At 47.2% G+C, this 23,494-nt stretch overlaps 2 protein-coding genes and 1 pseudogene across 3 annotated transcripts in view; 2 read left to right on the plus strand and 1 right to left on the minus strand.

Annotated features, from left to right (window-relative positions):
* The window catches only part of ACCSL (1-aminocyclopropane-1-carboxylate synthase homolog (inactive) like), a 114,698-nt gene extending 102,766 nt beyond the window's left edge, over positions 1–11,932 (plus strand). Inside the window, exons 3-16 of the mRNA XM_081282238.1 lie at positions 1,412–1,953; positions 3,136–3,195; positions 3,603–3,673; positions 4,033–4,102; positions 4,336–4,402; positions 5,494–5,591; positions 5,814–5,891; positions 6,583–6,683; positions 7,846–7,935; positions 8,659–8,704; positions 8,802–8,943; positions 10,312–10,454; positions 10,541–10,694; positions 11,638–11,932. Of these exons, the coding sequence (XP_081138364.1) occupies positions 1,453–1,953; positions 3,136–3,195; positions 3,603–3,673; positions 4,033–4,102; positions 4,336–4,402; positions 5,494–5,591; positions 5,814–5,891; positions 6,583–6,683; positions 7,846–7,935; positions 8,659–8,704; positions 8,802–8,943; positions 10,312–10,454; positions 10,541–10,694; positions 11,638–11,720 (1,704 nt within the window). The 5' untranslated portion in view covers positions 1,412–1,452 and the 3' untranslated portion in view covers positions 11,721–11,932. The remainder of the gene's footprint in view (positions 1–1,411; positions 1,954–3,135; positions 3,196–3,602; positions 3,674–4,032; positions 4,103–4,335; positions 4,403–5,493; positions 5,592–5,813; positions 5,892–6,582; positions 6,684–7,845; positions 7,936–8,658; positions 8,705–8,801; positions 8,944–10,311; positions 10,455–10,540; positions 10,695–11,637) is intronic.
* A 544-nt stretch (positions 11,933–12,476) lies between these two features.
* LOC308641800 (translation machinery-associated protein 16-like) lies at positions 12,477–14,553 on the plus strand (annotated as a pseudogene). The gene is made up of 2 exons: positions 12,477–12,972; positions 14,456–14,553. The product of its transcript is annotated as a translation machinery-associated protein 16-like (transcript).
* A 559-nt stretch (positions 14,554–15,112) lies between these two features.
* On the minus strand, positions 15,113–21,155 carry LOC308641801 (sperm motility kinase 2A-like; the record flags this gene model as incomplete). Its single annotated transcript, XM_081280393.1, has 2 exons — positions 15,113–15,232; positions 19,863–21,155. 2 exons carry the CDS (start codon positions 21,153–21,155, stop codon positions 15,113–15,115), a joined length of 1,413 nt encoding a protein of 470 aa, XP_081136519.1.
* Between the last annotated feature and the right edge of the window lie 2,339 nt (positions 21,156–23,494).

A 23,494-nucleotide genomic window follows, 5' to 3' on the forward strand; every position in this document is an offset into this window, starting at 1 on the left:
CAGACCAGCTAGAAAGTTTTGCTTGTGGAATAAAGGGTTACTCTAGGTGTAGACACCCAGGAGTTCAAAGTCTTTTCCAATAGTGTGTGATCCCCTGGCTGGTGAACAACGGTCTTTGTACCACTGTTGGTGAGGGTTGCACCATGAGCCTGGGCATGGCCTTGTCCTGTGGCTTCCGCAGCCCTTGCTCCATCGGCCATGAGCCAGGTCTTAGTTCTTGGCTCCTGTCTTCACCAACTGCGGCTGGGCTTCTCCTACTCAGTAGCTGGGTCTGTTGGCTGTGGGCCAGGCACTGTGCTAAGGCTATGACGGTGATGGCTGGTCTGGGCATACACTGGACAAGTATGATATTAAGTGTCATGGAGGAAAAATAGAGGTTGCCATGGGAACATCTCAAGCAGACGACATGGTTTGGAGAGGCTGGGAGGAGCATTTAGTATCTGAAGTGCTGGTGCCATAAATCTGGAGAAGCAGCAATAAGGCTGTATTTCATGGGAGGGATGTTAGTGGAAAAAGAACTTGAAATTGTAGCACTTAGTGGAAGCAGCGTAAGTCTAGATTTTGGGAAATGGGTCTTGTTATCTGGTGATTTGGACATTGTCTGAAAGAATTAGAGCTGTTTGCCTCAAGTTGCCTTACCTTCTAGATTCTTGAGATCTAATTTATTTTGATTCTTTAAGGCTTTAAGAAGATCACCTGTCTTTTTTCATGTTTTCAGAAATAATGTTGATTTGAACAGTCCGATATTCTCCATGTGTGGTCTTGGGAACTTGGTAGAGATGAGGACTCCCGGGTCTGGCCCCAGACATACTGAACCAAAGTCCAGTGGTTTGGCTCCACCCCCTGTGGCCTAACAAGCCCTCCAGGTGATTCTGGTGGACTCAGAGTTTGAGAAGCATCTTCTTAGGCTCTAGTCACTAGTGATGTGAGCCTAAGGCAGCTTCCTAGCAAGTAGGTTGAAGTCATTGACAGGAAGCCATGTGAGATATGATGGAAGGACTGGGTACCTGGTCTGGCAAACTTGGGGGAAACCAGTAAAAAGAAGGGCTGAATTTCCACAGCAGAATCTGGTTTTGCTATTTAGAACCTGATAAAGCAGGCTCTGGTTGAAGCACAGGATGGAAAACCGAGAGCACCTGTTCAGTCCCCCTTCCTCAGTGGGCCCTGAGGCTCTTTCCCAGACCCCTTTCTAATGCCACTTGATTGAGGTGCGCTAGTGTCTGTGCTTGGTCACTTGGGCATCGCCCTTAAATGAGTAGGTCATTTCCCGAACCATTCTGAACCTAAAACGGAGGCAGAGCTATGGAAAGATCCAGTGATGAGCTTGATCAAGAAGTTCTGACCCTACCCCTGCCTGGACCCGAGGCAGAGAGAATCTCCTTGGTGTTAGTGCATGTTCTCTTTCTCGTAGGTTCCAGTCAGTCTTCTGAGGACAATAAAATTTCCTGAAGTATGAGTAACCCATTGGATGCTGACCCCACGCCTTGTAACCAGAAGAGTGACATGGACTTCCGAGACAGGGGCATCTATGCTCAGCTGTTGGAGTTGATGCTGAACTTGCAGCAGACCATAGGGGATCACTTTGTGAAGCTGACAACCAGGCAATGGCAGGCCCGGTCGCCGGAAGAAGCAAATCGCATTCAAGTTGTCCGTGAGCAGGAGGATGTCATAAACCATACTGTGTGCCAGGTGATCAGCCTCCTGTGGACTGAGGCTGCAGCTGACCAGAGGCTCCACGAGTCTCTCCATTCCCTGAACTCTCGAGAGGTTTGGAAGAAGTCCCCATCACCTAGGCAACCTGACCAGCCAGTTCGGCAAAGTAGTTTTCAAGCTTCTTTTGTCAGTCACGTCCTGTCCAACCGCGGGGTTGACATCTCTGACTTTTACCAGTCACACTTCCAGGACTATGATGCCTACCAGCAAGATAAATACCATGAGGAGAAGAACCCCTTGGTAAGAATGGGGGACAGCTTGGAGTCCCCATCCCTGGGATTTACTGAGTCCTGTGCCAAATGCTGTCTGCCATCTTGCCTTTCACACCAGATGAGCCCTGGTTGTCTCCTTCCAGCAAGGCTGATAAGGTGGCATGGCCCAGGGAGCTGGAGAATGGGACCTGGGTTCCTACCCCCCACCATCTTTCCCTAAGTCCCAACTCTTAACCTCTAGGAGTCAGTCCCTCTGGTCACTGCGGGGAGCCACGCTGGCCTGTGGAATGTGGTGTGGTGGTGGCTGTGGTCGGCCAGCAGGGAAACAAACGTGAATGCTTTGAGAGCCCTAATGGGGCCCCGGTTCAGGTGGTCTGGGAAAGTGTCTTAAAGGCCGACCCAGCCAGCCATGTTGGGTCCCTTCCAGGAAGGAGCAGCAGGGTCCATAAAAGCCTCACAGAGGGAGGGCTTGGAAAGAAGGCCCCTGTGGCCCAAGAGGGACAGTGAGTGCCATGGCGGGAAGTGCAGACAGCAGTGGGCAGCAGCTGTTAAGATGTTGCTCTGCGGGTGGAACAAGGGGACAAAAGTCTCCAACAAGCAGAGCCAAGCAGCTCTTCAGCTAAAGGTGGAGGCCAGTCCTAGCCATGCATCCCCTGTCTGTCCCCATCTCAGGGAAGTGTGGCCAACGGCCATCTGTTTCCCAAGGGGTTCGGTGGGCCGTCTCTATTGCTCTGTGAAGGGCCACATCTCCTGGAGATGTCCTAACCTGTAAGAGCAGAGATGGGGACCAGTCAGGGCCCGTGGTGTTAAGGGTCCAGGTCAGGCAGGTGGCGCTCTGCCCATCACACGAGGTCACATGGCTGGTTGACTGTTCCACTTTTCTCATCTTTACTCTTTTTGCTCACTGAAGACCCTCTTCTCAGAAGTTAAGGCTGCTCACTGTGAAGCACTGAGTCCAGCACCCGGCACGTGATAACCCAGTGACTGGTAGATGGGACACAATACAGCTATCATTATCTTTGTGGCTCTAAAGGGGGAAATTGGGCAGGCTGTAAGATTTTGGTCCTTGGAAAGGTCTAAATGCTTAGTTGTCAAACATGGACTGAGTTGCCTCAGGGGGCAGCGAGACTTCCTTTGAGCTCATCTGAGAGTATTTACTGGCGTGTCTACAGGGTTATCAGAGGCTGATCTCAGATTCTTCCACCTCCAGGGCTTTCTTAACCTTGGTGTCAGTGAGAACAAGCTCTGTGTGGATCTGATAACCGAAAGGGTAAGTCGTGTTCTGAGCTGTGCTGAGACTCGCCCCTTCAAGTCTTCTAGCATGTTCCTCGGCCTCATGTAGGAAATGAGTAGAACACGGGGAAAGGCAGTGGGCAGAGAGCTTCTAGAACAGCACCCTAACCTCTGGGCCTTGCTGGCGGTGTCCAGAGGTATTCTCTGGTAGGCTGCCAAGGAAGCTTTGGGGTGGGGAGGTTGTCGCAGACTTCCCAATGGGGCATCTCTGTGCATAATCTGACAAGACGGGGCGTCTGTCCACGAAGGAGTGGGCAGTGTTAGTGCCATGCCTCTTCTGGGAGGCCATGTAAGTGGACAGCAGACACTCGCATGCAGACTGGGAGTGGGCCGAGGTCTCCTGGGCTACCCAGGTCGGCTGCTTCAAGCTCCGTTTGTCAACAGTTGTGTCAGAATGACATGAACTGCATTGAGGAGGACCTGCTGCAGTACTCCGACTGGAGAGGGCACCCACTGTAAGTGCCCTGCACCCCCAGGATCCTGGCCCACGGATCTCCACCCAGGGAGGGATTTGACGTGCCCTATTCATGGTGGCTGTCTTGTATTTCTGAGTAATAACTTCCAGGAAATGCCTACAGAGGAACCTCGGCAGGAGGCAGCCTGAGGTGCCCTAGCCTTGCCTCCAACTCCAAACCCCGGCTTTCACGTACTCTCTGTCACCTGGGCTGGGGTGGGCGATATCCTTGGTCCAGAAACCTATAGGACGAGGTTGGACTAGGTGGCAAAGATCTCTTTGAAGTCGGACACTGTGTCCTTTGAAAAAGACTGACATCTAGACCCTGAGTGAGGAAGGTGTCTCTGGGTCTGTCCACAGCCTGCGGGAAGAAGTCGCTCGGTTCCTGACCTATTACTGCAGGACGCCCACTCGCCTTGATCCAGAAAATGTGAGTCAGCCTAGAGGAGGGCTCTAATCCTGGGGAACCTCTGTATTAACTGGGGAATACGGGGAGAGCCAGTGGAGACCTCCAGGCCGAGGCAGAGTAGAGGCCAGCAGGTCCCAGCTCAGGAGGCTCCTGGTGCCTGTCCCCTTCAGGGGGCGGGAGATGGCACGGCCACATCTTCACCTTCTTCCATGGGTGCTGCTTTTCTTCCCCCACCCCGTGTGTGTTGTCCTCAGGTGGTGGTTTTAAATGGCTGCTGCTCCATCTTCTCTGCCCTGCTCATGGTTCTCGGCGATCCAGGTGGTAAGTCGGCGGCTCAGCTCTCCCTCTCAGTGAAATGTTGGCACATGGGCAGGAAAGGCCAGGCACTGGGGCGTGGGAAGAAGAGCATCCTGATATGAGGCCCTTCCCTCAAAGAGCTGGCCCGTCTACACTGGCTATTATTGTTTCTGGGGATGGAGATTCCTCATTTACTATGAAAAAAAGACATGTCAGGTCTCAAGGAGGGACACCCAGGAATGTTGACAATGGCTGCCGAATCATTACGATCCTAGCTGGGCTCGAGAGTAATACAGGGAGCCTTTTGGTCACTGGCTTGGGCTTTATAGATCCCCTGTTTCTCAAAAAATGCGAATTATTTCTGGATCACATAAAGCTGAGAGTTCTGTTCTCAATCTCCCTTTAGCTCTGCCCAAGCAAGAGGCTCAGGTATTAAAGAGATCTGGTTACATGGAAGGAAGTGGCCAAGATGAAAGTCTTGGGTCCTTGCTTAGCTCATCAGTGAGGCCAAATGGGTAGGAAGAAAAGAACATAGGAGGTCACCAGGTCCAAATGACAGGAGCCCTTCAGGGCATGGACCTTGGCCTCTAATGTTTGGCTGAAGCACACAAGACTTTCCTGATGACCAGTGTTCCGTCGACTAGCCAGCCCAGCATGATCCAGGCCCCCGATTCTGAGCCATTCACAACGATGACCCTTCCTCTTCTCCTTGTCTACTTCACCATCAAAGGGAAACTAGACTTTTCTTCTCCACATTATGCCTATAAAAATGGATAAATTTTGCCGGGTGTAGTGGCACAAGCTTGTAATCCCAGATACTTGGGGGGCTGAGGCAAGAGGATCGCCAGTTCAAAGCCAGCCTCAGTAAAAGAGGCACTAAGCAACTCAGGGTCTCACTATCTCTAAATAAAATACAAAATAGGACTAAGGATGGGGTGCATGGTTAAGCACTCTTGGGTTTAATCCCCAGTATCAAAAAAAAAAATTTTTTTTTATGAAACCTGAGCCCGAGAACATCAATCCCCTGGTAGAAGGGATTGCTGTCATTCTGGGGGGCCTGGAAGGTTCTGACTGACAGAGCCTCGACTGATAGCTGTGTCTTTCTGTGCTTCCAGAGACCTTTCTGGTCCCTACTCCCTTCTATGGTGGCTTCACCTTTGTCTCCCACCTGTATGCAAAAGTTGAGCTCTTTCCCGTCCACCTGGAAAGTGAGGTCAGAATGGGCCCTTCACTGTTCAGCCCACCTTGGCAAGGGATAGTTCTGGGGCACTTGGGGAGTATGGGGGACCTTATTCTGTACCCATGTATGTGATGGGGGGAGGGTTGGAGAAATTGGGGTGATAACATGCTGGGCTGGTGCCCTGGTGGATGGGGATGCAGGATCCAGATCCAGATGCTTTTCCATGGGCATTTCTCACTAGTGGCTCTCTTCCAGATAACTGAAGAGAACTCGGAGCCTTTCCAGCTCACCGTAGACAAGTTGGAGAAAGCCCTGCTTGAAGCTAGGCAGAAGGTAAGGAAGGAATCATTTTCAGGGGGCCACTGCTTGGCCTTGCAAAGAGTTGAGTCCCTGAGACTGATACAACCTGCTCAGCAAGACCTGAAGTTAGAAGAGGCTGCCAGTGATCAGGGGCAGGTCCCCATAAGAGCTGAGAGTCCTGCTCACGGCTGCTTCCTCCAGCTCAGCAGGCAGTTTGGTAATTGCTGCTTGAAGATCCTATCTCGGCCTTATTAGGTGTCCTATGTTGAATGTCCTGATCTGTTGTCAGATTTTTCTCTCTGTGACAAGATGTCTAAGAGATAACCTAAAGGAGGCAGGATTTATTTCGTCTCAGTTTCACTCCATGATCACTTGTCCCCACTGTCTTTGGCCCTGTGGCGAGGCAGAACATCATGGCTGGAGTGTATGGCGGAGGAAATCTGTTCACCTCATGGTGACCAGGAAGTGAAGAGAGCTAGAAGGGAACCAGGGTATGAATATCACCTTTCAGGGCACACCAACAACTAACTTCCTTCCACTTGGCCACACTCCCTGAAGGTCCCACCACCTTCCCAGAGCCCCTCAGGCTGGCCACCAAGCCTTTAGAATGGGCTTTAGGGGGACATTAAAGATCAAACCAAGATGTTCAGGAAGGATCCTTGGCAGAATTTGGAGTAGCTATAAAGGACTTGCATTCCCTTTGTTGTGGTTTGGTCCTTTTTAGGAAAAAAAGGTCAGAGGCCTTGTGCTCACCAACCCCCAGAATCCTCTGGGTGTCGTCTACTCCCAAGAGTCACTGATGGAATATCTGGAATTTGCCAAAAGGTAACCTGAGTGTTTATTTTGTGTGCACTTCACTTTACAAAAGGTATGAGTTCTATCCCTTGAGATTAGATGGTGTCCCTGGAAAGGGTTCCTGTCACCTGTAGTCAGGAAGGCAGAACCAGAGGTAATCTGCCTAAACATTCCTGGTGCACGTTGTTCTTTGCAGAGTTATGTACCATGAGTAATGCATGTAACTCTGGAGATTGAATTGGAGGCTGAGGTGCCTGCATGCTTACCATTCCCAGCATTGTTGTCCTTTCCTTTCTAGACTTTTCCCTTGTGTAGACATCTATGTAGTAGTCATAATGTATTTTTGTGGCATTTCTACTTATTACAGCAGAAGCATCTGTTTCCCCAACTACTTGGACTGAGGTTCCAAGGAGGATGCTCTCAGTCCTTGTGAGACGAGGCTGAATTTCTGTAGAACTTTCACGCCCCCTCCTAAGAACACACCAACATCTGTTCTCTCCAGACTTCTGAAATAGCTCTGAGTTAAGGCGGATAATCTTTTGTTTTCTAGAAGATGCGGACTTATTCAAACTTGAACTAACTGAGGCCAATTAGTGGCAGGGCATAGGGACAGGAAAAATACAAGAGTTGTGGGCAGGAACCCCACAGAGCTGAGTGTCAATACCAGCTCTTGTACCTGCTATTTGGAGGAATTAACTTTACATTTTTAGACCTTATTTCCTTTTCCTCTGTGAAATGGGCATGACAGCCTGCTGTCAGGGATTGCTGGGACAGCAGATGGGTGGTGCACAGTTGCTCACAGCCCACTAGTCCACGACTGGATTCAGACCCCGGCTGAGAACACCTGGCTGCACTAGAGCAAAGACTGTGGGACAGTTTCAGTCCGTGGTCACTTGCCCCCATGATCTTTGGCAAGGCCAAAGACAGTCATCTCTGCTTAATGGTTGACGGGTTAGATAAGATGTTCTCATGTTTCTTTTTTGTTTTATTCCCTCTCAGTATCCCTAAGCCAGGTGTGAGGTCTCTTCTGGTATATCAAGACCTTTGTCTTACTGTGCCCCCTGGGAGGCTGGGATGGGTCCTGGGGTGATGGGACCATCTGATCTGTATCCAGAGAAGGACATCAATGAAAATGCGTTAAAATTACAGTGAGAAGCTAGATCTTGTTTCCCCCTCTTTCACCCAACTATAGGCATAATCTACATGTGATCATAGATGAAATTTATATGCTGTCTGTGTTTGATGAGTCCATCAAGTTCCACAGTGTTCTGAGCATAGAACGGTAAGTTGGTCTCAGATGAAGTTAGGGATGAGGTGCCTGCTTTTCAGGGTGAGTTTGAGATATCTGCTTACCTGGCTCTGCCCTAAGAGGTGGGCAGCAGAGGTGGTAAACATGACCAAAGTGTCATCTTCCCTCCCAAGTATCTTCTAGTTTAAATGTCATTTCATATATCTGCTGTCTTGACCTTTGACAATGTCCTTTCTACCTTGGCCTCAAGTTAAAGTGCCTCAGAAGGTTGGCGCAGGAATTTCTTGGTAAATAGAACACAAGGCAAAAATAGACCAAGAACAGAAATTTCTTAGGGGTAGTATTTGGCCCCGGGGATAGGATTCCAACAAAGCAAGGGGAGGGCATGCCAGTGGAAGGAACAGCTTCACCAAAGGTGGGACAAGAAGAAATACAGGCCGACGTGTGCTAGAAATGGTGGGCAGCAAACATCTGGAGAGCCAAGCCGGAATGTGGCTGTGGCCCAGGTGGGGGAGAGTCAGCCAGGCAAGGGTCTGGACTTCACTCAGTGGGCCCTCGGGGGCTGTTCCATCTGGTTCTTCATGGAGACCTATGTTCCTGGCTTAACTGGGCCAACTGTTCCTTGAACTTTGGGCCCCTCTTGTTATCTAGAAAGGGCCTGAAGTCTGCTTCCCCTTTCCACTCATAGACCCTCAAGTCTCCATCCTCCAGATGGAAATAGATTTTGACTTTATTTTTTTCCAATTTCTTCTCTAGTTTGCCTGACCCTGACAGGACCCATGTGATCTGGGGTACCAGCAAGGTGAGCCCCAGCTGTGTCCTTGGGTCTGGAAGGAGGGGGATCCAGGAATAGAAAGCGAACAAACCCGCTGTTCCTTCCCCTCCTTCTCTTCCTCTAGGATTTTGGCATCTCTGGTTTCTGCTTCGGTGCTCTGTACACCCACAACAAAGATGTGGCCTCTGCTGTGAGCATCTTTGGCTGCCTCCACGGTATCTCTGGCATCACCCAGTATAAGCTGCGTCGACTGCTCCAAGACAGAGGTACCAAGCTCCACCCCAGGGCAGCATCTTGGCTGGACCTCATGGCCATGGGGAATTCTGGGTTTTCTTGGGCCTCTGACATGCCCTCTGCACACCTAGACCCAGCTCGTTGTCTCAGCTTTACCCCTAGCTCAGTATTTGTGAACATCTATGATCCCTTCCCAGGGCCCTGCTTATTTCAGGCAAAGATTATAAAGAAACATCTCGACTCTTCCAATACAGTTAAATCTTGTTCTCCAAGGTAGCCAAAGAAGAATAGCCATGTGGGCAAATTGGTGTGCTTAGATCTGGGCTCCCAGATTTACTTTTCCCTGGATCCCAAGAGAGTGCCTCAGAGGCATTCCTCTTTAATACCTTGGCCCAAGATCAGAAGAGACCCCCCCCCCTTTTTTAAATTGCCTGTAATAAAACAGATGCCATGCTGGAAGATTTAAATTAATATCTGCATAAAAATAAATAACTAAAATAAAGGTATTTTTTAAAAGGAGGGAGGCTGAGGCTGTGGCTCAGTGGTAGAATGCTTGCCTAGCATTATATCCAGAGAAGGACATCAATGAAAATGAGTTAGAATTACAGTGAGAAGCTAGATGTGCAAGGTCCTAGGTTTGATCCTCGGCACCTCCTAAAAATAAAATGAAGGTATCAAAAAATGAACACCTGCAATATGATGAACCAAACTAATGCCATTAGATTAGTAGGTTTAGAGAAAAATTTGCGTTCAGCTTTGGATGGGGAAATGGAGAAATCCAACTGAATGCTTCCTTACATGGAATCGAGATTTTTGACAATTGGCCAGACCAGATCCCAGCCCCTTGAACACCATTTCTCAACCTAGGATGTAGGAGACCTTGAAGCTTAAATACTGATGTACGAGCTACATCCCCAAACTGTTCTGATTTAGTTACTGAGAGGATAACCTAGGCACTGGGGCTTCTAAAAGCTCTCCAAGTGGCTCTTTTTGCTGTCAATGCTGAGAATAACTAGGCTAAAAGCAAACCTGAGCCAATCTAGGCTCCTCTCAGCTCATTGGGTGAGGTCCAAGGCAGGAGGCAGGGGGAAGTTTCAAGTTCCTGCTGACTTGCTCGCTGAGGAAAGCAGCATCAACGCCTTCATAGAAGACCCTGGCTTACCTCAGGGGTGTAAACCCAAGGGAGCATTCCTACTGGACAGTGAGAGGCCCAGAGTGTCCTCCAGGGCCCTTGGTAAGAGATGGGTGCATTGGATGTGGACACCATCAGCTCAAATATCAGATCACTCATCATGGATAGAAATCATTTTCAGGAAGCCCAGGCAAAGAATATTCGGGAAGCAACCCTTGGCAGAGGTCTGCATAAGGTCTGTGCCCGAGCTCTCCCTCCTCCCCTCCAGAGTGGATTGACACAGTGTACCTGCCTGCTAATCACTCCCGGGTCCGGACAGCTCACAAGTACGTCACCAAGAAGCTGAGGGCCTTGAAGATTCCCTTTGTCAATCATGGCTGTGGCCTGTACGTCTGGGTCAACTTGCAGTCGGTGAGCTCTAGGGGTGAGGATGGGTGTTCTCGGGCAGACCTGCCAGGTGGATCTTGGGCTCAGCTCCATCCCTCTGCCTTTGCTAGTACCTGAAACCGTGCACATTTGAGGAAGAACGGGCACTCCATCGCCGCTTCCTGGACAACAAGCTGATGCTATCCCGCGGCAAATCCTACATGTGTAAGGAGCCGGGCTGGTTCCGCATCATCTTTGCAGAAAACCACGTTCCACTCAAACTGGGTGAGTGGTGGGGACCTCCCAGGCCTGGAATCCTTTAAATATGCCCCATCAACTGTTCTCGCTCAATTCCTGAATCTTCCTCTTCTATTTTTATTTTTCCCTTAGCAGCCACTAGCTTTAGGCCTTCTGCTTTCACTGTCATTTTACATTATGCTCCTTTGTAAACAGGAAGTGATCGGCACCTTGAGCATCAGTCTATTCATTCATTACACCTTCTGGGTACCTGCCATTGGGCAAGGCACTGAGACCATAAGCTAGTATGAAGTGGTATCCTGTCCTTGTGGAGCTGGTGGTCCAGGAAAGATGGGTGACTGTGGGAGTCTCTGCAGGTTATTCCATGGGGAATGTGACATCTGAACAATTGTGATATCCCACTGCATGCCAGGCATGGTTCCACCTGCTAGGAATATAGCAGAGTCATTCATTTCCATGTGGAAATGTCTTCTGGTCTAGTGTGGAAAACAGACTGAAGAGTTAAGCAGGTAGGCCCCAGGGTACAGAGTTTGATAAGAGACCCTGAATGCCTGGCAGGCCAATGATATGACAATGAAGTTCCCAAAGAAACATCAGAACTGGGCCTGGTGGCATACCTGTAATTTCAGCAGCTCAGGAGGCTGAGGCAGGAGGGTTGCGAGTGAAAAACCAGCCTCAGCAAAAGCGAGGCACTAGGCAACTCAGTGAGACCCTATCTCTAAATAATTTTATTACTAAAATAGGGCTGGGGATGTGGCTCAGTGGTTGAGTACCCTTGAGTTCAATCTCTGGTTCCACCCCTAACAGAGAACCACCAGAGGTATAACAGGTTGCCTGGGAATCTAGCCCAAAGGAAGGAGGGCTGAAGTTTGACATGCCTGCATAAGAGGCGCTGATGACCTGGGGACATCTGGGTCCCACCTGAAAACCTATGATATCATTTCTCTTTGTCCCCATGTGGACCCTCTAGCCATGGATCGGTTCAAACGAGCGCTAGAGGAACACAATTATGACTGGATGGTGAAGCAGCTGGAGGAAGCAATGACGGAGTAGATCGCCTGCCTTGTGGCCAGTGGCTCTGCCAGGCACACGCTCGCTCAGCCCCGATGTCGGCCTCTGGTCCAGGAGCTGACGATTGACCACAAAACAGACATTTCCTGGAGGAAACGTCTCATCTGACCCAGTCACCCCTCTAAGCTAAGCATCTGCCATCTTTGGCTGTTTTGCGTCTCAGTCTTTACTGGCCCTTGTGTATACAAAATGGTGTTTTTATCGGGGTTAGGGTGGGAGGATCTACAGGTACCTGAAGGGATCTGTAAGGGATCTCTTGGGGTTTCTATTTAGATGGTTTTATTTTTATAGTCAATACCTAATAAATTCTATATCCTGTTTAAATTTCATGCCTGTTTTGTTTTTTGTTCACATTCTTTATAATCACCTTTGGGAATGAGATTTTTCTGTCCTAGGGCAGTTGTAGGTGAAAAATACTGTCTGGAGCAGACCAGAAAACAAGGAAAGAAGCGTCCCTTGACTGGTGGAGCACTAAGTGTCAGATGCAGTGTCTTGAGGATCCTTACGAGATCCCGTCTGCCTTCACGGGAGCTGCTAAGTGGTGTGGTGGGGGTGGGACTGCGGGTATTTCTACTTCCAAATGCCAGAGTTCTTACTGAGTTTGTCTTTCCAAAAAGCATTTTAAAGCCAATCTCTGGGTCCCACACGTGTTCGGGCTGGAGTATAGCTGCTTCGGCTGGGGTCTGTGATTGTTGAGTCTGGAGTGTGGAGTTTCTCTGTGACCTCCTGGATGTCACCATGCCTGAAGTACCAAAGGGAGGAAATACAGGACAGGAAAGAAGTCATCCATCCAAGTAGTAGAAAATCAGCTCAGATTATGAGAAAGGCCCACAAACAAGGAAAAAAAAATTAAAGAATGAAAAGGCCTTGCGTCTCCATCTTATTGGTGGAAAAACTGCAGTGGTTTCAAAATCATCTGGATCCCCCCAAATTGGGGCATTCAAACAACGATGCTTGTGAATTAGTTGAAAGGTACTTAAATAGATTTAGCAGTGAGCTGGAGCAGATGGAATTACATGCCAGCATCAGGGACAGGTGGGGAAGGTGGCATTTTTCCGTTATCAAGCAGCCAATGGAGTACAGTGACAGCAGTCTGAAGGATGTGGCCTTGAGATGCCAGGCATCTTAAATGCAAAGGATCTGAAAAGTTTTAGGGAATGGGATTTTGATCGGAAGAAACTGCCAAACATTAAAACGAGAAAACTCTGTGCTAATGATGCAGTTCCTAAGAAAGGCAAGAGGGAAAGTATTTTAACTGTAGACAAAAAATTTAGGGGACTCGGAACTAAAAGGTGAATCAACTGACTCAGCCAAAGAAATGACCCCAATAGCCTGATTGTCTTAAGTTGAAAATAATTTGAGAGCTTCATGTCATAATAATTCATGTCATAAATAGACATAAGAATTTGCTATTTAACTCATTTTCTTACATAATAGCACCATTTGTAGTTTAAAAAATGGTGTTATGATTTTTATTTAGAAATGAAGTTTGCTTTTTATTTACATTCAGTTGCTAAAATAGAAGTTGTATCAGTCTGTTTTCAGTTACTATAATGAAATACCCAAGGCTAGGTTATTAAGATGTTTATTTAGCTCAAAGTTTTGGAGACTGAAAGTCCACCAGTAACTTAGTTCTGGCTCTGGCAAGGGCCTCAGGCTGTAGCACTTCCTAGTGGATGACATCACAATCCATGCAGGGTGGTGAGACTGGACACCAGAGGGTGGGGAAGGGCCAGTAATGACCTCTCACTAGGCCGCCTCTCAAAGGTACCACTACCCCTTAACATCGCCACACTAGGCACCAGGCTTCCAGTACATGAGCTCTTGAGGGACACATACCAGAAGTGGTCATTTAAAGACATTTAATCTGAACTTGGTGCAGAGGAAAAAGAATATGTGTGAGGACAAAACATGTTTTGAAATATTTTTATGTGGATTTAGGATTGCCTAATCTCCTTGGGTGAATGGACAGTAACCTGTTTTCTAAGAGGTTCCTGTGGACATTTCTTAAATTCTGATAATAGCAAAATTGTGTTAAATTGATTCCTTTCTTCAGCATTAAACCTAATTTCTTTCCTTATAAAACAGGGAAGAATTTGATAGTGAATTCATATTTACCAGTAGATTGTGCATGATCATTGATTTTTTTTTCCTGAGCCAGAGGTAAAGGTTAGAAACAGAAGCAGTCTGTCTCTATGGTTAGGTTGAACCCCACATTTAACCTGTTATCTTTTGACAAAGAGAATAAATGACTCAGGCTTGTTCCTTTTGATTACATTTTGTTTTCTACTTTCTCATTGTGAAAAGTGATAAGTTTTTAAAAGGTTAAATTGACATATAACAGTATCATGAAAAACATGGATGTATTTGAATTTTGCTATTCACAAAATTATTGATAAGCACAAGTATCTTTGAGTTTGTTTTTTAAAAGATGTGATATTAAATACATTCATTTTCAAGGAAAGGAAAATACATTCATTTTTTTCAAGGAAAGGAAAACATTAATGAATGGAGTTACTTGATATCAACTGTCAGCAGTTTATAGTAAGTGTTATGACTTTTTTACTCCTGAAAATTAAAAACAATTTAAAAATGTGGAAAAAAAACACAAAAAAACCAAATCTCTGACAATCTTGGTATCTTAGTCTGTCAGGCTGCTATAAAAAAATACCAGAAACCAGATGGCTTATAAACCAATAAAGATTAATTTCTCATAGTTCTGAAGGCTGGCAAGTCCAAGATCGAGGACCTAGCAGATATAGTATCTGTTGAGGACCCATCTTCTTTTTGTAACTTCGTGTGGCAGAAAGGGTGAGGGGGTCTCCCTTTGCCTTCAAGATATAATCACTTACCAACGGCCCCACCTCCTATCATCATCTTGGGGTGAGGATTTCAACATGAATTTCTAGGGAAGATATTCAGTCTCTAGCACCTGGGGTCTTCCATTTCCATCTCTAGACTTTTGAGATGTTCAAGTCACACCCACCTCTGAGTTCTCTGCAAAGCCCTGTGTACCTGAGTACTGAGGCTGGGGAGTGGCTGAGCAGGGGCTGCTACTATTTTAAAGCTAATGAAAATGCTTTCAGTACCAACTGATGGCTTTTGTTGGTCACTTGGATTTGTGACTATACTCTCCCGGCCCACCCCTAGGTCCAGGTTTGATTCTTATTTTCCAAAGACAATTTTCTTCCACCAGTTTATTTTTATTTTAATTCACAAGAAGAAGTAGACCAACCAATTCCTGGCTCTTCAAGGTGTTTCACACCAGACAAGGTTCAGAAACCAGTTATGGCTCGTGGAAACAAAGGGCGTTCCCTGGAAGGCTGCTGGAGCTCATGGAAACCAGGGATGCTCTGGGGACCTCCGTAGTGGAGCTAATAGACGGTCTCACTGGCACTGGCTGGAAGGATCGTGCCTTCCTCGGGAGGAAAGGCTGTTTCTATCGTCTCTTCAAGATTCAGATGGAGAATGTCAAGCCAAGTGTGGGCCACAGGCTGGAGTAAACAAATGAGACACAGCACAAGAGGAGAATTCTAAGCAGCATTCCGTTTTTACCAGGAGAAGGGTAGAAAAACAGCAAACTCATGTTGGTGAGGTAACCCCAAAGTGTTCCCATGCAGGAGAATTCGTGCATGCTCTGTGAAGTACAGAAGGTACCAGAAGGTACCTCTGTGAAGTAGAGAAGGTACCAGAGAAGGTACCAGAAGATCCGACATACAGATTCTGTACATGTTTATGGGGTCAAGAGCTCTGAGACACATTTGCAGATACAATGCCAGAGGTCCTGGCTTTGACTCAAAATAAGTTAGGATGATCCAAGTCAGGTGGAAGCAATAGCATCCCAGAAAGTGACTACACAGGTGATAAAAAGCTCTTTTAGTGGAACAAAAAAATCAAGTTATACTTTATATAATAGAATATGTGTGAGAATGAATATATCTTTTTTTTTTTTTTTTGGTACGGGAGATTGAATGCAGGGATGCTTTACCATGGAGCTACATCCCCACTCCTTTTTATTTTTTATTTAAAGACAGGATCTCACTTAGATGTTGAGGGCCTTGCTAAATTCTGAGGCTGGCCTTGAACTTGCAATCCTCCTGCCTCAGCCTCCCAAGTCACTGGGATCATAGGCATGTGATACAATGCCCAGCTAGAATGCATACATCTGAAGCATCCACTTAAGTTTTAAAATTTATACTCAAGTAACCCATGCCCTAATCAAGGTAGAGAACTCCAGGAAACTCTTTCTTACACCCCTGGCCAATCCCTGCCTCATGTGCTCCCAGGGATTAATCCTGCCAGGTTCAGAACTCCATGTACATGGAATCATAGAGGCGTGTCTTGTGTATGGAGTTTTGTACATTCAACATGATATTCAGCCACGTTGTCATATGTATTAGTGGTTCATTCTGCTTCATTGCTGCCATGTAGCCTATCAGATAAATGTTGCAACGTATCCATTTACCATTGATGGACATTTGTTTTTTTAAAAAAATATTTTTTATGTGTGGTTGGACACAATGCCTTTATTTTATTTACTTATTTTTATGTGGTGCTGAGGATCAAACCCAGGGCCTTGCACATGCTAGGCGAGCGCTCTACACCTGAGCTGCAACCCCAGCCCCGACATTTGTTTTTTTTTTCTGGGTTTTGACTACAGGAATAAAAGTTACAAATATTTACGCACAACGTATTTGAAGTTATATATTTCCACTTCTCTCAGGTAAACACCTAGGAGGAGAATTTTTGGAACATAGGTAGATGTGGATTTAATTTCATAAAAAAAAATCAACAAAGAGTTACCCAAAGTGGTTGTACCATTTTACCTTCCCACCAGCAATATACAGGAGGTCTGGATATTTTACTCTCTTGACAGCATCTGGTGTGGACAATCTCTTCAATTTAAGCCCTGGGAGGTGCACAGATTTTACTCTGTTTCATTTTGCATTCATCTGATGAATGTGAGGAGCTTTTGTGTGTGATGCTCAGAATACAGCAGGGCTGTTAGCCAGGCTTAGTAATAATCACTCTGCATTTATTGAGCCCTGATTATGTTTTATGCATTAGAAACTACATGCATTCTCTGTTTTTAATCAACATAACAATCCTCAACTTAAGTATCAAGTATCCCAATATTAGTATTGCTAACTATCCACTAGTTTTACCTGGTGACAGATGAGTTTGGAAAATGCTGATAGTCTGAACAGTGATGTAAATGACAGTTCTCCAAGAAAGAAATCTACGGAGAATTTTCTAAGCTTACTTAGTTGTGGAGCAACTTGGAGTAACTGGGTATTTTAAGGAACCCAAATTTGAAGCTTGAGCAGATGGAATAGAAGTGAATCAACAGAAAATATGGTGTCCTACAGGAGTGGCCTAAGAAGCACTTGGAGTAGGTAGGGTTTATCCATCATGGCGGAACTCGTGCCCCTGTCTTTGAAGATGGACGCTCATCGTACACACGGGATGGCCAGTGATACCTGAAGGTGGCTGTGTGGCATCCACTTTAAAACTCTCCAAAAAGGCTACAGTGATATCACAGAGCAAGGAGCTGCACCTGCTTCTCACTCCCAGTCACAAGTGCAAGGAAGAAGGATGCTGAGCCACTGATGTTCCCAGGCTGCCCCTCCGCTGTGTCCACCTTCTCCAAGGGGGTAGAGGCTCTCTCCTGGGTGCAGCACTATATGGGCCCAGGACCAAAGCCACTAGATAGATCGACACCCCAGGACCCATACAAGCTGCAACCTGACCCTTGCTGTGTGTGTTTTTCTGAATTTGCATCCTAAACACACCTTCTGTCCTTTACTTCTCCTGATGTACTCAGAATATTTCAGTCTGTTTTTGCAACATGTATACATCTTTTATACAACTTCATGTTCATTCCACCAAATGTCATTGAAGAACTCCCCTTGGTGATTCAAATACTTCACATCTTCTTAATTCCTAGTGATTCTGATCAGATGAACGTGACCCTATGTTTAGGACTTGGGACAGGTCAGGAAGGAAATTTCATCACATAAAGTGAAGGTGGCCTTGGTTAAACTCAACACTTTCCCCAAACCAGGTCTTACTTTGAAAGTGATCTAATCATGGAAGTTAGTTTCTTCATTAGGTTACACAGGCATGAACATGTGTGGGACGGTGGCCAGCATGGATCTAGGACAACATCCGACTCTGAACTTCAATTGAGCCTTCGGTCCTGTCAGAGGGACCTACTGCTGCCCACCTTTCACATTTGTGAAAATGAGGCACAAGGAGGGTAAAGCAGGGATTTGGGCTCAGCAGAGTAGCTTCTGGGGTCTTCAGCAAATAAGACTTTTTACCATTGCCATTTGTGTGACCGAGGGCTTGATAAGCGCATGGCATTTTCTACCAAAATAGCACGTGGCCCGTGATAGGGCTGCCTTCTTGTCAACTGCTCAGGAGATCCTTGGAAGCATTTCTTCATGGAGTCATGTTGTTATAGGACTAAAGTTTTAACAAATTGGACTCTAAAACTTGGAGTTATTTAAGATGTGTCCGGCCCAAATCATTATTAAAATGCTACAAAAATCAAAATTCTAGAAGCTATATTTATATTTGTCTCATATATATATATATATATATATATATATATATATATATATATATATATTGGAGAAAATCTATTATATATGAACCTGATAATACTGATTCTCTTCTCTCCTGACTCTTACAAAATAATATATATGGTTAAAACAGCATGAGAAGGGGCTGGGGTTGTGGCGCATTGGTAAAGTTCATGGTATATGTGAGGTTTCGATCCTCAGCACCACATAAAAAAATAAGCAAAACAAAGGTATTATGTCCATCTACAACTAAAAAAGAAATCTTAAAAAAAAAAACAGCATGAGAGAGTATTTGTACATTAAAACTTTCTTCTTGTCTCAAGGTGAAAACAGGGAGAGTGTTAAGGTGACACACAGGACACCGTTTTGTTAGCGGTATCAAGTTCTGACTGCTGCAGGGAAGGGCCGGAAGAGCTGCCAGAGCAGCTGTGGGCGTCCAGAGCGCAGAGGTCCGTGGCTGGAAGGTGCTCGAAGCCCCCTGTCCTAACCTGAGCGTCGCTGACTTGTTATTTGTGTGCACTTCACTTTATAGAATTCTCTGTCAACAGACCCCAAAGATAAGAGCCATTCCACTCAGGTGCACCATGCTTTTACCTAAGTAGCATCCCTGTCTCCACTCCCTGAATCCCATGTGTCCCCTCTCCATGACCTTTAGCTGTGACCAGAGGAGCTCTTGGCTAGGCTCCCAGCCCCCACTGCAGACAGGCCCACCCCTGCCCACTGGCCCAGCTCTGCTCCCTGCACATGGGATTGTGGCCAGGAAGCCACAGAACACTCTGGACTCTCCAGCACCTTGCCACAGGTGTCCTCTCCAACAGCTGCAACCCACCCTCCCCACACTGCAGGGAAGGGCCTGAAGACCCGGAAAAGGATTCCTTCTGGCTAAGGCGACCAGCTCAAAGTGAACCAACTCTACACTGGATCAAGAGGAGAATCTCTGTCTACACTAGGTCAAGGGGAGCAAGTCCCCATCGCCGCTGGCTCAAGACAAGTGAGAGGAGAGGATGGCTCTAGGCTCAGGCCTTTGTCCTGAGGCCTCCCCTCTTAAAAACAATAAACAAACAAACAAAACTACCCTTTTAAAAAATATTTAAAAGATCAATTTTATTAGACAATTTGTGAAAAAAAGAAATTAAAAATAAATTTCTCCCAAAGCATGGGAGAAAGGACAAAGGGCAGGGAAAGGTCTCTATGATGTGTCTTCACAGCTAGGGGCAGGGGAGACTCCTGGTGGATGCAGAGATGCTCCTGCCTGCCTGGGACCTGGGCGGGGAAGCCGGGGCCAGGTGGCACTGAGGTGTTCTGGCTGTCTGTCGGTTCTGTTGGTTCTGTCTTGGCTCGGAAGGTCCGTTGGAGCCACTGTGCTCCTGATGGCTGAGCGACTGAAGCATGGTGCGCAGCACAGCTGTTGGGTGCAGGTGACGATCCTCCTCCTCACCCTCTTCCAACCCCTGACTCGGTGGTGGGATTGCCCTGTCTCAGGGGTCCCTTGGGAGGATGAGCTGTCCTCTTCTGGGGCCCTCCTACTGAGGCTCACGGAGGGCTTGGGTGAGCTGGGCACACAGTGGGGCTGGGAGGTGAGGCTGGGAGGGGGTGTGTCCATGTTGAGGAAGTGCAGCTGGATGGCAGGCACGCTGTGCTGGGTCTGTTTGGCCTCCCCAGGCTGCTGCAGCTGCTCACGGGGTGAGGGAAGGGCAGGCTCACTGGAACGCTTCTTGGGGAGGACCCAGGGGGGATCCACAGGCCCCAGGGGAGGCCCAACCCCCCCATGACTCATGCGCTTCACCTGGTGCTTGCAGCCCGCCCCCTGGATTCTCTGGTGTTTGAGCAGGAGGTACATGGCCATCGCATTGTCATACTTTTTCTTGGCCAGGGACATCCAGGTGTTATAGGGGTCATAACCCATGTTGACCATGGTTGCTATGATTGTGGGATCTGGGAGTTCAGGGAGCACCTGGACAGAAGGACTGGGCGATGCTGCCTCACCCTGGCTCAGCCACGGGTGCCTCGTTACCTGCTCTAGGGTGGGCCTCTGGGTGGGGTCCACCGTCAGGATCTCACGGATGAGGCTCTGGGCTCCCTCGGAAACATTCAGGGGAGTGTCATAAGTTCCCTCCAAGATCAGCTTCTTCACCTGCTGAGCAGTGCTGGCCATAAATGGGCGTCTCCCCGTGAGCATGAAGTAGAGAGTGACACCCAGGCTCCAGACGTCGGCAGGGGGGCCCTCGTATGCCTCCCCCAGGACGATTTCAGGGGCAAAGTAGAGGAGAGTGCCCCAGAACCTGTTCAGCTTCTGCCCAGCTGTGAACCGGGCGCTCAGGCCAAAGTCGATGAGTTTCACGTTGCCGCTGTCATCCAGCACCATGTTCTCCGGCTTGAGGTCCAGGTGCACGATGCCCTTGATGTGGCAGTACTGCACGGCCCGCACGGTCTGCCTGAACAGCCTGCGGGCCTCCTCCTCCGGCATGCCACCAGGTTCCGCGATGAGTTTCCGTAGGTTGCCCCTACTTGCATATTCCATTACAACATAGACATAGCTGATGGTCTCGATGACCTGGAAGAGCTGGATCACATTTGGGTGGTCCAAGCCCGCCATCAGATCTGGCTCAGATAGGAAGGGGAGGTTCCAGAGTACTTTTGCCAAGGCCTTCACTGCAACCTCTGTCCCAGTCAGGCGATGGCGGGCAAGCTTCACCGTGGCGAAGCCCCCTTCCCCGATGCCCCGCACAACTTCATAATGGTCTGTGAAGGCGGGCTCATAGGAGCCCAGCTCTGGGGGCTCTAGGCTGCTCTCACTACTCTCACTGCTTATCCTAAAATGGAACACCATCTTAGGATGCTAGCTAAAAAACTAATAATATATAAAATAAATATCCCCCCCAAAGAATCCCAAAACACAAAAGGAAAAAAAAAGAAAGAAAAAAAAAACAATATTCAAAGACCACAACCAACAGCCAACAGCCACCAGCCACCATCCACCAGCCACCAACACCAGCCACCAGCCACCACCCACCAACCATCAGCCACTACCAAACGTGCTAACTTTCTGGGAGTCCAACAAGTCACCACCAAGAGCTTTCTGTTCTTATGGACAAAACCCAACCGCAGCCACTCTCTTATATACAGTTTGAAATTCCCTCATTGTGACCGTGCCAAACCTAGGGCTCAAACTTCTCCTTCTAAGGATGCAGGGTCAGGCATGTTGGGTTCTGCCCAAGCTGTTTCTGTCTTATTCAGGCTGAAAAAAAAAAAACACATGGTGTTAGATATCTTAACTATATCTTATGGGGACATCTGTGATATTATAAAAACTAAGTGTTGAGTTTACATTCCAGATAACTCTGATAATGTAACTAATATCCTTAAAGATTTTCAAGCCAAACAGAGGCCATGTCCACCCCCGCATGGCCATGAAAACAGCTTCTCAGCTCTTGCACCTCTTGGTAAAAAAAAAAAAAAAAAAAAAAAAAAAAAAAAATTATCATCACATTCAAATGTTTGTACTCATCTCATCCCAGCACTCACAGCTTCTTGTTTCTTAGAACACCTGCCTCTCAGAAGACTTTACAACCTGCTCTTTCCAAACCCTACTTTTACCAGAGACCTCTTGACCAACCCAAAACATTCCTGAAAGGGAAATTTAAACCGCTTACCCCATGTCACCCCTTCTCAGCCTGAAGCAGCCAGAGTGGTTATCACCCATTTCCCCTTACAGCAGTCAGGGTTCCCTTAATCAGAGGGGGGAATGAAATGGGGACAAGGGACAGACAGTCAGCATAGATAATGAATGATTCCTAGGGAAGATGGGGCTGATTCAAAGACAGGAAATGAAATGCTAACACCTCCACAGCACTTCCCACCCTCTCGGCCAGTTACCAAAGTTACCTATACCTCCAGGAACTGCTCCTCCCAACGTGAGGAGTTGCTAATGAGCACCCCTGGGCGGCTCTTTTCTTGCCTCTTGGTCATGGAGGCAAGATAGGAAGAAAACTGAGATCTAGAAAGGAATAACATATACCCCCTCCCACGGGCACCAGCTTTGGGTCCCCCACCCCCAAGTCTTTCTCTACCTCTCTCTCTCCTCTCTCCTCTCTTCTGTCTCTTAAATAAACGTTGCTTCGTACACTTGCCTCAGCATTTCTTGGGTGTTTAATCTTCAACACCAGGGGAACAAGAACCCAATCCTGATTTTCCAAGACCAGTATCAATTTCATCAATTTGAAAAGCTCCTTTTTATTTTGGGAAATTCTTTTGTCTTGAAGTCTCCCATGTCACACTTACTATGAACACTTCCGTTTTTCATTATTGCTATTTGCCTGGCCTATTTTTCCATTTTTACCTTTAGCTATTTGTCTTTAAATATAAACTAGGTCTCTTGCAAACGCCATCTTCTTGATTTTTGATGATGACATGGTGATCTTTCAGTTGGTCTTCAGTCCATTCACATTTAATGTAATTATGGATATGACTGGCTTCAATTGACTGTTTCCTGTTGGTGCCACATGCTCTTTTTCTCTCCTTTCTTTTAGATTAACCAAGTGTTATTTAGTATTATGGGCTATTTGGCTTTGCCTATTCCTTCTGATTTAAAAAGAAAGTTTGCCCTAAGGTTTACAGTACATGTATTTCAAGGGACCAGACTGAGCTTGAGATGGAAAAGGCTAGGCATTGGAGACTAGGAAGGGACAGTATAGGTTGATGAGAGGGCAAGCACAAGGGCAGCCATCTTAACTTGCTGCAAAATGTTATAAGACAGTTCCTGCTTCTTAGAAAGGTGGAAGTCTCCATCTTGCCCAAAGTGACTGCATCATCCATAATCTGGCCCATGCTGGCTGTGGGACAGTTGCAATACCAAAACCAATAAAGAGGAACTTATCAACTTCTCCTTATGTGCCTTGAAAAGGAGGAGCACTGCAAGACTTAAAGGGCACTCTTGCTCCTCCCAGGTGCTCTGTGCAGGGAGTTCTAGATCTTTCTCTCACTTTCCTTTTTAATAAAATTCCTGCTTCCTTGCTTACCTCCAGGGCAGTGTTCATTCTTCGACTCCATGGAACACAAACCCAATCCCGACTCTGCAGGTAACAAGCTGATGTCTCTGCACAAAGTCTAGCCAGGCTGTGGAGCCCTGAGGTGGCCATGCCACTTTGTGTTAAGTGAAAGAGTTCAATA

This window comes from Spermophilus citellus, assembly GCF_964194105.1.
Source record: "Spermophilus citellus genome assembly, chromosome: 2".
NCBI classification, from domain to species: domain Eukaryota; kingdom Metazoa; phylum Chordata; class Mammalia; order Rodentia; family Sciuridae; genus Spermophilus; species Spermophilus citellus.